Below are 12,358 nucleotides of genomic sequence, written 5' to 3'. Positions count from 1 at the left end.
TAAGGGCCTGCTAGTCTCACATGAATCCGAGACGGTGGGATCCGGGGCACCCACTAGTAGTGACAAAGAAAACGACAAGCCTTGGGAGCAAATGTCTGTGGGGAAACAGTTGCAAGGCAACCAGCTCTCCCAGTTGCAGGCGTTAATAGAGAGTTTAAGGATGTCTTCACCGAGCAGCCTGGACGGGCGACCGGAGTTGAACATAGGATTATCACTCAGGAAGGACAGATAGCCAGGGAGAGATGGCGCCGGATCCCTTATCATAGACTCCAGCCCATAAAAGAGGAACTTGAAAAGATACTAGAGCAGGGGATTATTGAGCCTTCTCGCAGTCCATGGCGTAGTCCCCTGGTAGTAGTGGAAAAACCGGATGGGAGCTTAAGGCTATGTGTGGATTTCAGGAAGTTGAATGCCATGTCCCAGTTCAATGCGTTCCCAATGCCTCAGGTCAATGAACTGGTAGAGCGCACAGGACAGGCAAAGTTTATTTCCACCCTTGACCTGTCTAAGGGCTATTGGCAAATCCCATTAAGAAAAGAGGATCAACCCAAAACAGTGTTTGATACACTATGGGGTTTGTTCGAATTTAAGAGGATGCCTTTCGGCCTGAATGGTGCTGCAGCCACTTTTCAAAGATTAATGGACTGGGTCCTGGCACCCCATCAGAGCTACGCTGCGGCCTACATTGACGATATTGTCATATATACAGAGACCTGGGAGCAGCACTTAAAAGCTCTCCGGGCCATTCTACGAGAATTAAGGCAGGTGGGTTTGGCTGCTAACCCAAAGAAGTGTGCCGTAGGGAAAAAGGAAACCAAGTATCTGGGGTTCTTGATTGGACAAGGCCGCATAAAACCCCTCATGGATAAGGTAAAGGCCATCCGGGACTATGTAGCGCCTACGACCAAGAAACAAATGCAGGCTTTCCTTGGGCTGGCGAGCTATTATCAAAGGTTCATCCCTGGGTTCGCCGAGATAGCAAACCCTCTAGTTGAAACCACGAAAGGGCGCAAAGCAGGCAGCGTCGAATGGAACGAGAAATGGTTAAAGGCGTTCAGAGATCTAAAAAAAGCCTTGTGCCAGGATGTAGTGCTACATACACCCAACTTTGACCTTCATTTCACACTACAGACAGACGCCTCAGCTTACGCCCTGGGAGCGGTGTTATCCCAAGAAGCAGAGGGAGCAGAACGACTGATAGCCTATGCAAGCCGGCGACTCAACAACCATGAAAAAAGGTATTCTACTATTGAAAGGGAATGCTTAGCGATCCGCTGGGGAGTAGATTATTTCAGATTCTACCTCCTGGGACAGGAATTTAAGTTAGTCACGGATCATGCTCCGTTGCGATGGCTCAATACAGCCAAGACTGACAATGCACACATCACACGATGGGCCCTGGCTCTCCAACCCTTTCAATTCCAGGTGGCGTATAAGCCAGGAAGGGAGAATGCAGTCGCTGATTTTTTGTCAAGCTGTGGAGAAGAAATACTAGGGGATAATGAGGAGGAGTTACAAAGAGGGGGAGGAACAATGCCTGGCGGTGTTTTGAGGGGCAGGATATGCAGGGGAGGAAAGGAGCCCGCAGCCCCCGAAACCCCACGCCCCATCCCTAACCGAATCATGTTACGCCCCTCGGTACAAACGGCCAGGGCGGGAACGCTCATGATCCGCAGGTGTGTCCCGAGGAAGGGCCCCGAGGCAGTTCCGGCCACCATAAAGGAAACGCCGAAGGCGGCTGGAGGGGAGGAGCCGGAAACAAGCGGCGGCGGCGCGGATGCCGGCAGGAGTGCCCGGGCATGGACGGGAGTAGCTCAGAGGCATGGGAGGACCTTCTGGGGTAAGGGCAGACCCCAGTGGGACCCGGGGTCCGGGAAGGAACTGACACAGCCCCGAGACTGACGCTTAGGGGCCAGAGAGGACAGCTCGGCTCGGCAGGAGCCGGCGAGCCATATTTCTTCTAATACAGGGGCACTCGCAGCTGAGAAGGTGCCCCACTGCGACGGAGAGGGGCAAGAAGACCCCGCAGGTACCAGAGCCAGTTGATTGCTCAAGACGAAGCCCGAAGAAGGGTGCTAGCCCACAGCGGACAGGGAAAGACCCAGGAAGGACCGCGAAAGGTCTCGGCGGCCTCCAGGCTCTGGGAAATCCCTGGCTGTTAGCCTTAAGTTGTTTTTTTTCTTTTCTGGTTGAAAGATACTGGGCACGATCCCCTGACAAGAAGGGGGGGGTGCTGAGCATACTGCTGGTCAACCATATGGAGGTATGGGCGAGGGTGTAGGGGCGGAGGAGGCCTCGACAGCGTGGGACCCCTAGGATCCAGGAATCTCATTTGTGGACTGACACGCTCCGGATTATTATCACTGAACCAGGAGGTCATCAAAGTCGTGGCAGGCGGTCCAGAGGCACTCAGCCTACAGACGAGCATTTCCAGGTGGAGTACCTTGGGGACGGTCCCCTACCAGGAGGGGCGGAGGCTACGGCGAGTAGTAATGAAATCGAACCCACCCCCCCCTGACAGCATGATAGAGTGCAGTTAGCTTTACTGATTACTTTGTCACATATTCATCCTGGAGTCAGCTATGACTCCAAGATCCCTTTCTGCTACTGTGCTTCTGAGATCATCCCCTAATCTATAGGTGTGCTGGTGATTATTTCTCCCTATATGCAGCACTTTGCACTTGTCTTTGTTGAACTGGATCCTATTCTTTTCTGCCCACTTTTCCAACCTGTCCACGTCTGCCTGGATTTGATCCCTCCCCACTACTGTGTTTAATTTTTTGTCATATGTGAATTTAGACAGAGTGCTCTCCATGACCTCATCCAAGTTGCTGATGAAGACATTGAATAGCACAAGTCCAAGGAGCAAGCCTTGGGGGACCACACTGCGCACATCTTTACGTCAACGTCAGTATTTTCAAATTTGCTTCTCAATTCCATGTGCTCAGGGAAAGAAGGGTCTGACAGTAAGGACAGGGGAAAAGGGGCTGCAGGGGGAAGAAGTTAAGGGGTAGGCAGAGGGCAAGGGGGCTACCTGACCCCCCCCCCAATTTATTTTTCCTGCTGTAGCAGTGGGAGGGGAACAAATTCAAGGCAAACCTCCAATAATTAGATTCTATACCTGGAAAATTAAAACAAATTTATAAATTTTCCATTTATAGAATGTAATTATTGGGGAGGTCATCTTATATTCAGGGTCACCTTATAACCAAATAAATATGATACTTTCAATCATAGTGGGTGCATCTAAATGTACCCCTAACTGCGCACGTGGTACTGCACAGTCCCAGTGGCACAAAGTTATTTTTAGATGCTATGTCACTGTAGCAATGAGCAAAAGTGACATAGCTCTATGCTATGGCGAAGTAGTGTCAGTGTCACTCTTTGTGCCCACCTATGCTAAGGTGATATAGTGTCTTGTGTAGATGAGCGCAGTGTGAAGGTAGTGGACCAAACTGGCTAGCAGAGAAAAAGCCAGAAATCCATAAATTCAGCAACATTATTCAGTGAATAAGACTATCAAGACACATTAACTAGAACAGAAAATAACAAGTTTTAAACTCAATCAGTATTGCATCTGCTAGTCAAAATGCATGTAAACAGTATATATATCTACATATATCTCAATAGCTATCTAGATAGATAGATATCTCTTTCTCTCTATACACACAAGAATAGAACACTTAAGAAGATATACAAATAATCATTTCTCCTAATTATTGGTCCTATTGTGACCAATCTGATCCATTTTGGTTTAATCACAGGCCTCTAGCACTAAAACAAAGTGCATTAGTAGCATCTGGAGCCCACTTGTTAGAAGACTCTAGTTTCAGGGTGGACATCCTGGAGTCTTGCTATCAGAGACCAGGTATAAATTTGAAAAAAACCCACTCTTCAGTACCTTCAGCTAAGCCAAAAATGTAAACTAACACGGACCATAACCATGTCTAGAGAAGAACCACATGGTTTTCAGATATCAAGTGGGTGTTAGGAGGGAAATAAATAAGGAAGCAAGAATAACAGGGAGAGCCAACAATGCTTAAAAGGTGATTTGAGACAGAAGCTCAAGTACAGGAAGCTTTTCAGGTGCTTAGACCCTCCATTCACCAACTAAAATATCTGGGATAAGTGAATCCAGACTCTAGGCAGAACTCATGTTTTTTTCAGCATTAATTCCACATATAGAAAGGGGAAAGATTTGGTGGTCAATGTAAAAGGTAAGAAAAACAATGGCAAATGACAATACAGTACTTAGTGCTGAACTACAACTGAGTTCCTAATAAAATACCCATGATTACACAATAATACAAAGAGCAGTATCAATCACAAGAAAGTATATGATTGATGCCAAAGGCACTTAAGATGATTATGACAGGGAGCCTTAGACTGGTACAGTGAGGAGCTGGCATGTAGGTCAAGCTGGGATTCAGGGGGAAACATACTGAAATACCTATTATTCATTTTCAGGAAAATTAGATATTCTCAACTAGAGGACACAGGGAAGTCCAGGAGCAATGACGAAACATACCTACTGTATGGTTTGTCTCACCTGATGCACAGGCAGAGGCATAGCAAGCTCCATCAGCACCCCAGGGTGGGTTGGAAGTCATGATGTACCTAGACTCCTGGTGGCCCCAGGTGAACTTTTAGTATTGGGCCCCCTTTCAGGAGAGATAATGATAATAATAATTGGACAACAGGAAAAAAATTACTATTTTCTGGCCCCCTTTCCATCTAGACCCTGGACAGCTTCCCAGTTCGCCCAAGCCTGTGTCCAAGTCTGGTTGGGAGGAGATTATGCAGATCACTGAAAAGCGGTAGGGAGGAGGAGAGGGACAGAGTCTTACCTGGCCCTGCTCTCTGCATTCAAACAGCAGCTGCTACTGCTGTGTCTACTGCTATAGCAGTGTGGACTCAAGCTGCCGCTGCTGAGAAAAAGCTCACTGCACACCAGGTGCAGCAGCCCCATGGCATGAGCTCCCTGGGGGCTGCCTGTCATGCACCATTCACTGATATGCGACTGGATGCAGGGCTGTGCCCAGCATGGCAAGTACTCCTTGAAGGGGCAGGAGGGTGGCGGAGGGGCAGGGAGGGGGAGATTACACTCCCCCCCTCCTCCCTCTACTAGACATTGCTGAGTGAGGTGTTGCACCTGCTCTGACAGACTCCCAGGGTGGGGGTGTGATCTGGTGATTCTATGATAGCATCTAGGGCTGAAGACCTGCTCACCCTGCTTGCAGAATATATGTTCCAATTCTTATTACCACAGAGAATGTAGTGTGACATTAGTCATTTCAACTGTATAGAAATGGAAATTACTGATGTAAGTATGTCAGGGAGGGAACCCCTAGAAACATCTTGCCTTTTTAAATTGAAAGTCTCACAAAAACTGTCAAACCACAATATTTTTTGCTAACAGGAAAGACAAGGGCATCCACCTCAATAAAAAGTCAAGCAAAAACAAAGGAACAAAAGGATAGTCTTAGAGAGCCCCTAAGCTTGAGCTCTTCTGAGGTACTAAAAAAGTAAATATTTTTAAAGGTGAACTCTAAACATGCAGTTGGAAATCTTGCAAGAAGAGTTATCCATGCTTTGCAGAAGAGGAAGAAATGCTAACCTAGAAGTCTTTTTCTGACCAAGAGTGAATCGGATGATTTTGCTTTGAGATGAGTCCCTGGGTGACACACTGCACAATGGGAAAGAAAAAGTGGAAGACATGAGTGAGCAAAGAAGAAATGGTAAAAAAAAGCCCCTGAACTCAGCCAGTGGTTTTAGAAAGCCAAGGGTTTTTTTTAAATTAATTTAACAAGAGCTTCATTCCTAGGTAGAACTCCTCAGACTTGATTCATTTTCTATAGTCTGTGTTTAGTTTCATATTCAGTAATTAAGTCATAAAAGTATGCTACATTGAGCCTATATTTGTGAGAGCAAAAATCAAACTTTATCATTCATTTCTTTTTCAAACCGTTATTATATGCAATGTGGAACCTGAGTAAGCTAATAATGCTAATGTATACTATCTGTGAATTTATGCTACTCCTATAGAAATCCTCAAATTCAAAGTTTGTTTTTTATTGTTTCTAGATCATTACCAGAATATGTTGCAATCACCAACCCAATGTTTAAAACATTCAGTGCTTCTCTGCCACAAAGAAAGGATCATTGCAATTTATTCTTGATGTTCAACTTACATTTTTATATAGGAGATATTTTGTATAGAAACTTATGAATATTTCATATGGCTGTAAAAATACTGTCTGCATATAATTATAGAGAAAACATCACTTTGTTCAATGCTTTGTTGAATCTATTAAAGTGCACAGTTTTTGCTGTAAGGTAAAAAATTGTAAAAGCTCTGACAACTGTCCCAGCTAGCAAGATTCAGGTTAAGAATGCGTATTAGGGGTGTATGAACCAGGCCATATTTGATTCAAATTCTGCCCAAATCGGGGACAGTGATTCAATTGGTTGATTCAGATCACTATCCCGATTCGATTCTGCCGAATCTGAAGATTCAATGCTGATTTGGAGAATAAGTGATTTGGCCATAGACACAGCTTTAAATGTTTTTTCTACATACCTCAAGGTACCAGGTGGCTCGTGAATACTGAGATGCTGGGGTGGATGGAGCATCCCACAGGAGCGCGGGGGGCCCTTCTTTGCTTGATAACGAACCCAGAAGTAGACTGGAAGTACTTCCTGTCCACTTCCAGGTCCACCACTGAGCGTGCCCCCAACCCCCGCAGCCCTCTGGTTCAGGGATTGGCCACAGGGGGACCCTGGGTGCCCCCCCAGACCCAGCAGGCACCAGTCACCGAGCCGGAGGGGGTGCAGGGGGCCCCCCAGCATGCTCCCCAGCAGACCCAGAAGTGCTCCTGGTTCACTTCTGGGTCTGCTGCCAAGCACACTGGGGAGCCCCCCACGCTCCTCTGGGATGCTCCATCCCACCCCAGTAGCACAGCATTCACGAACCATGCCTGGTACCTTGAGGTATGTAGAAAAAACATTTAAAGCTGTGTCTATGTCTGAATCATCGAATCTTTCCCAATCTCTCTGAATCAATTCGGAGATTAAAGGGTCTCCTGATTCGATTTGGATTCAGAGATTCGGCCAGTGAATCAGTGACCAAAGCTTTGCACAGCCCAAATGTATATTCCTGGTGCTGAGGTTGTTCCGTATCCACAAACCAGCACTTACTTTGAAACTCAGCGTAAAATTAAAAACATTTTTTATTGTTACCTGAAAATCAAAACAGACCACATATAGTAGGACAGGAAATAAAAGAGATGCTCAGGTATGTCTTTAGTGCTAAAACCTTTCACCTCACTCCCACGAGAAGTCCTATTTTCTTCAATCGATAAACAGTCCAATACATAAAATATGTGGAATGGGTACAGTAGGAATAGTATCACTGGCTTCACACCTAATTTGGAGTGACCATTTTAAGGCTTATTGGATAGCCAGTCTATGTAGCCCACTCAGGGTTTGCCAAAAAGATGCAAAGTATGGATTTATTATTTTTGCAATATGGGCACTAGTCTCATAACTAAAATGAGACCAAATTCATGTCACATGAACCATAAAGCATCTATCAGTTGTTAACAACTTTTGAATAACAAACCTATCATAGATTTGAACCAACAAGAATGGTGAAAGGTTTCGATCACCAATCTTTGAGACAGATTCCTCCATGGACCCTGGTTTTGAGCTGAAAAATTCTGCAGGGATTTTTATTTTAAGATACAAATCATCATGGTTATGTAATCCCTGTAAAGATGCACATAACATTAAAACATGGCTTCATCTTGCCTTCAGGACGTGATCCTTGGTCTTGCATAAATAACTACCATTTCTTGATGGGTACCTCTAATTAAAGGCTTTATCATTAGAAAGGAATAAAATGAAATAAAACCTTACGTTTACTTAACCTAAATCCTGCTTATTCCCATGTACCAAAATCTTAAAACTGCATAAATAAATATTGCTGCTACAAACAAACCATTCTCTCTTCTATTTTAGTTTTAAGGGCTGTGAAGTTGATTGCTACGCAGCTTTCACCTCCTGAGAATTTGAGGTATTAATTAGCTTCTGCTCTGAAAAAGAGCAGGAGAAAGAGGCTGACTCTGGTTTTGAAATCTCTTTAAAGGGGAAAACTTTAAAGAAAATATCCCACCTTGACTGCATTTCTGGTTGTGCTTTTAACTGATGATGTGCAGCTTGCTGGGGTTGTTGGCACTGTGTTTGGGGTGAAGGCAGCACCTGCTGTGGTTGTGGATGCTGCTGCTGCACCCCAATCTGGCACTGAGATGGAGGTCCTGCTTGCTGAGATACTGCAGAAGGTTGCTGGGATGGATGGTGCTGCGGATGCTGTTTCTGTGGCTGCTGCTGCTGCTGCTTGTATCGGGACAGACTGAAGAAAAGACCTAAAATGGCCTTTAGATTCCCATTCCTGATTTCTGTAAGGCAAATTTAAAGTTACTCATCAAGCACTGATATAGATTTTTCTTACAGTACAATGACTCATTTCCATCCTCACACTCTTCTTTAGGCTGCCTGAACTTAATTCCTTTAGGATACAACAGGCTTTCTGCAAACCTGATTAGCGTCACAGCTGATTAACATTGGGCATCAACCACATAGTAAACTAGTTATTTCTCCCTTGAAGTGATTGCAGTGAATGTATTAGCAATGAAAGTCATCTGGTGAGCGGGTACACTTTAACACAAAACTCCTTCAAGTCAAAAATTGCAAAAGTAAAAAACAAATATGACATATCATCATCTTGCAAACAATTTGCTAGCAGTCAACTGTATTCAGACTTGGTTTAAGAACAGCATTAACATCACAAAACCCACTAGTCAAAAATGAGAAACTGCTGCCAAAATTAGGCCTCTCTGTGCAACTTTAAATCATCCCTCATTTGGTGTATGAGTTGCAATGCAGTCTTTAATAACATGCTCATATACTATTTCCCCCTATTCTTTTAACATAATTGTATTAAAACAAAATAGACTATGTGACATTCAGGAATGTAAACGCTTACAAACCCATTATGATACTGCTGTATATGATGTGTGTGTATCAGGCCCTTATTGCCTTGTGACAGTGCCAGACTGATGGATATCCGGGTTAAAAAGAGTCACATTATATTTCTTATTCAAATATATGTTAGGTGTTCATAATGGAAATAAGTTAAACTAAAATCATGAAAACAATATAAAGCTATTTAATGCATTCTGCACATTTAGTCTGAATACAGTCTGCTTTAAAAAAGTAACCTGTATTAAAAGAATCCCTATCATGTGGCATTGTTCTAATGTCCATGTGATTTTTTAATATGGATGGAAATTTTATGGCACTATATAGACCATATGAACTAAGAGTAACTGATGACACCAGTAAATTGCCTTCATCCTTGCATACTAGCTCTAGAAGAGAATAAGGTTTTTATTATACTTAGTGGGGTTTCCAGATATGCCATGGAGACAGAGGGATGGTCAGACTCCAGAATCATGGGTTCTACCCTTGGTGGTAGATGGGAGCTTGCTCTAGTAAGCATAGACTTTTCCAACCTAACTTCCCAAATGAAAACCCTTTTGCCCTGTACCTTTCCAATCCTACCCTATCACTCCATCACAGTCATCTTTCTTCTCAACTAGCCCCTCTTAGTCCCCTTCACAGGATTCTGATCCTAAATCAATATCTTATAAACAGCAAATCCTAATCTCACCACTCCAGACTACTGGTGCTCCCCACATACCTGCAGTCCCATCCCATCCACCTAGCCCAGTGCACCCTGCCCATGGGGGTCCTGGGCTGGTCTCTATGGAGACCCCACCCACCTCCTGTTCTGTCCAGCAACCATGGCAGTGGGTGCAGGGTGGATGGGCCAGGTCCAGCAGTGGCAGTGACACAGGCAGCGGTAGCTGGAAGGAGCAGTGGCAGTGGCACAGGCAGTGGCAGTGACACAGGCAGCAGTAGCTGGAAGGAGCCACCATTGAGAGGGCTACTTGGAAGCTGAGCCCTCTCAATAGCAAAACCGGCCACACACACCACGACCCATGCTTCCCGCTGCACCTGGGCTCGGCAGGGCCGAGAGACCCACTGCAGGCTGGATAGAATCTCTTGGCAGGCTGGATTCAGCCTGCAGGCCATATTTTGCCCACCCTTGCCTTAACTGGACATCAGTGACATCTTCCCCCTGTTTTCCAACCCTATTGGCTCCTAGTCCTAATTTCATGCTGTTGGATCTTCATTAAGTCACAATGTATCCTTTTCTCCTACTTCTTCTGATCTCAGTTTCACTCCTTACACAGTGAGAGTTTTCTTTCTCTAAATCTTTGCTTCTCAACAGGGTTCTCTGCTCCATTCTCATGTCTTTGAGGAATTTAACTGCAAAAGCAAAAATAAAAATTCAGCCTGGTGCGGTTGCATGGCATGGAAGAAAGGCTAAATGGTTAAGTGTAGCACACATATAAACAGCTGAAAACAGGGTCTTAGTATGGGAAGCATCAAATATCATTTAATTATAGCCATGCTGTGTGATAAACAATTTTGAATGAGTGAGTGCATGCCTATTGTTGCATGCTCTCTTATCAGAAGAGAAACCCAATTTTAATTCTTTACTGAAAATAACAAAGCAAATAAAAAGCAAAACAAAGACAAAAGAGAAGTTCTTCTGTACTTTGATAATATTTGTATATTGCCTATAATTTTCCTAAGTAAAATCTAAAGCAGACACAGGAAAAATTATACCGACACTGGATGCAGTCCTGATTTCATTCAATTGAAAGGGCAAAAATTAAAACCTTCTGACTTCACAGTGAGAAGTTTCTGGCTCTTTAAGAATATGAAGATTATTTCAAACAGGCCTTTGAGATGCACTATTAGTTTTCTTATCTTAAAAGATGGACCGAGGTAATTTACCTGGAGGTTTGCCACTGGACTTTGTACATAAAGAGTACTTCAACCTCACTACACTCTGCCAATTAGTACAGTCTGAATTACTTCCTCTTTGAATTCCCCTTCTGTCCTATGAGCCATTTTAAACATGTGCATTGATTTATGAGAGTAGAAGTGCATAACCCACTCATTTTCATTTTGGCCACCAAAAAAAGCTTTAGTTGTTTATTTTTTTATATTTATGAAACAAATGCTTCCAGATGATCTGGTTTCAGGAGAAACCAGGATTTAGTTTTTAAAGAAACCATCCCAACCACCTGATTGGAAACTTCCATGCTATGAGGTTTCTGCTATTACTTATTGCTCTCACTGTTTTGACTTCCAATTTTGAAGGCTGCCCAATCTCCTCTCTTTCTTGACACAGAAAGTATGCTAGATTTAGTGAGAATAGGGAATGCCACACAAAGTTCACTCAAGCAGCTAAGAAACATCTGACAAGGAAGAGATACAGGGGGAAAGAAAACACGCAGGATATTTTATTGGGGTAACATTGGTCTCTGATTACATGGACATTCACAAATGAAACATCAGAACTTTATTGCAGCACTTGAAAACTGCAAAACCTCCTTGCTACACATGAACTTAAAGACTGAAGAAATACAAGCAAAAAAAAAGTAGACCGATTCTTGGAGCTATCCCTTGAATTTATGTAAAGAGCATAATTTATGCACAATGCCCTAGAGTATCTGGCAAAGCAGGAACAAAACAAGATAATAAAGATCAGAATAGGCCAGCCATACATTTATGTAGGAACACTTTGCAACCCTACCCCAGAACAAATATTCAGGTCCACAGTGTGATCCTGATTTCCTGGCAGAGAATGGGACTGCTGTATGGAGAATGCATTTAAGGACCTTGGAATAGTAGACTGAGGCTCATGTCCCTTTCCACAAGTTTTATATGGCAGGCAGCTGCATCCAGGCCTTCTTAGTTGTAGGGTCAGAAGGGACCTAAGCAAATCATCAAGTCCAACCCCCTGCCATGGCAGGAAAAAGTACTGGGGTCAAATGAACCCAGCAAGGTGTTCATCTGCCTCCTCTTAAAGACCCCCAGGGTAGGAGCCAGCACCACTTCGCTTGGAAGTTGGTTCCAGATCCTAGCTGCCCTGACAGTGAAGTAGCACCTCCTGATGTCTAGCCTGAATCTACCCTCTGCCACCTTGTGACTGTTATTTCTAGTCACTCCTGGCAGTGCTCGGGGGAACAGAGACTCCCCCAATGCCTGCTGGTCCCCTCTGACCAGTTTGTAACAGGCCACTAGATCCCCCCTCAGCCTTCTCTTGTGGAGGCTGAACAGGTTTAGGTCCCATAGCCTCTCCTCGTAGGGCCTGCCCTGCTGCCTCCTGATCATGCGAGTGGCCCTCCTCTGGACCCTCTCCATGTTGTCCACATCCCTC

At 44.4% G+C, this 12,358-nt stretch overlaps 1 protein-coding gene across 3 annotated transcripts in view; it reads right to left on the bottom strand.

Annotated features, from left to right (window-relative positions):
* The window catches only part of NAV2 (neuron navigator 2), a 501,690-nt gene that overhangs the window by 275,674 nt on the left and 213,658 nt on the right, over positions 1-12,358 (bottom strand). For all 3 annotated transcript variants that reach the window (XM_019519466.1, XM_019519468.1, XM_019519467.1), the window contains exon 5: positions 8,174-8,456. In XM_019519466.1, the coding sequence (XP_019375011.1) occupies positions 8,174-8,456 (283 nt within the window). The remainder of the gene's footprint in view (positions 1-8,173; positions 8,457-12,358) is intronic.

This window comes from Gavialis gangeticus, unplaced genomic scaffold (assembly GCF_001723915.1).
Source record: "Gavialis gangeticus isolate Ggan-Ray unplaced genomic scaffold, GavGan_comp1, whole genome shotgun sequence".
NCBI lineage: Eukaryota > Metazoa > Chordata > Crocodylia > Gavialidae > Gavialis > Gavialis gangeticus.
This window is presented reverse-complemented; position numbering and strand designations above follow the sequence as displayed.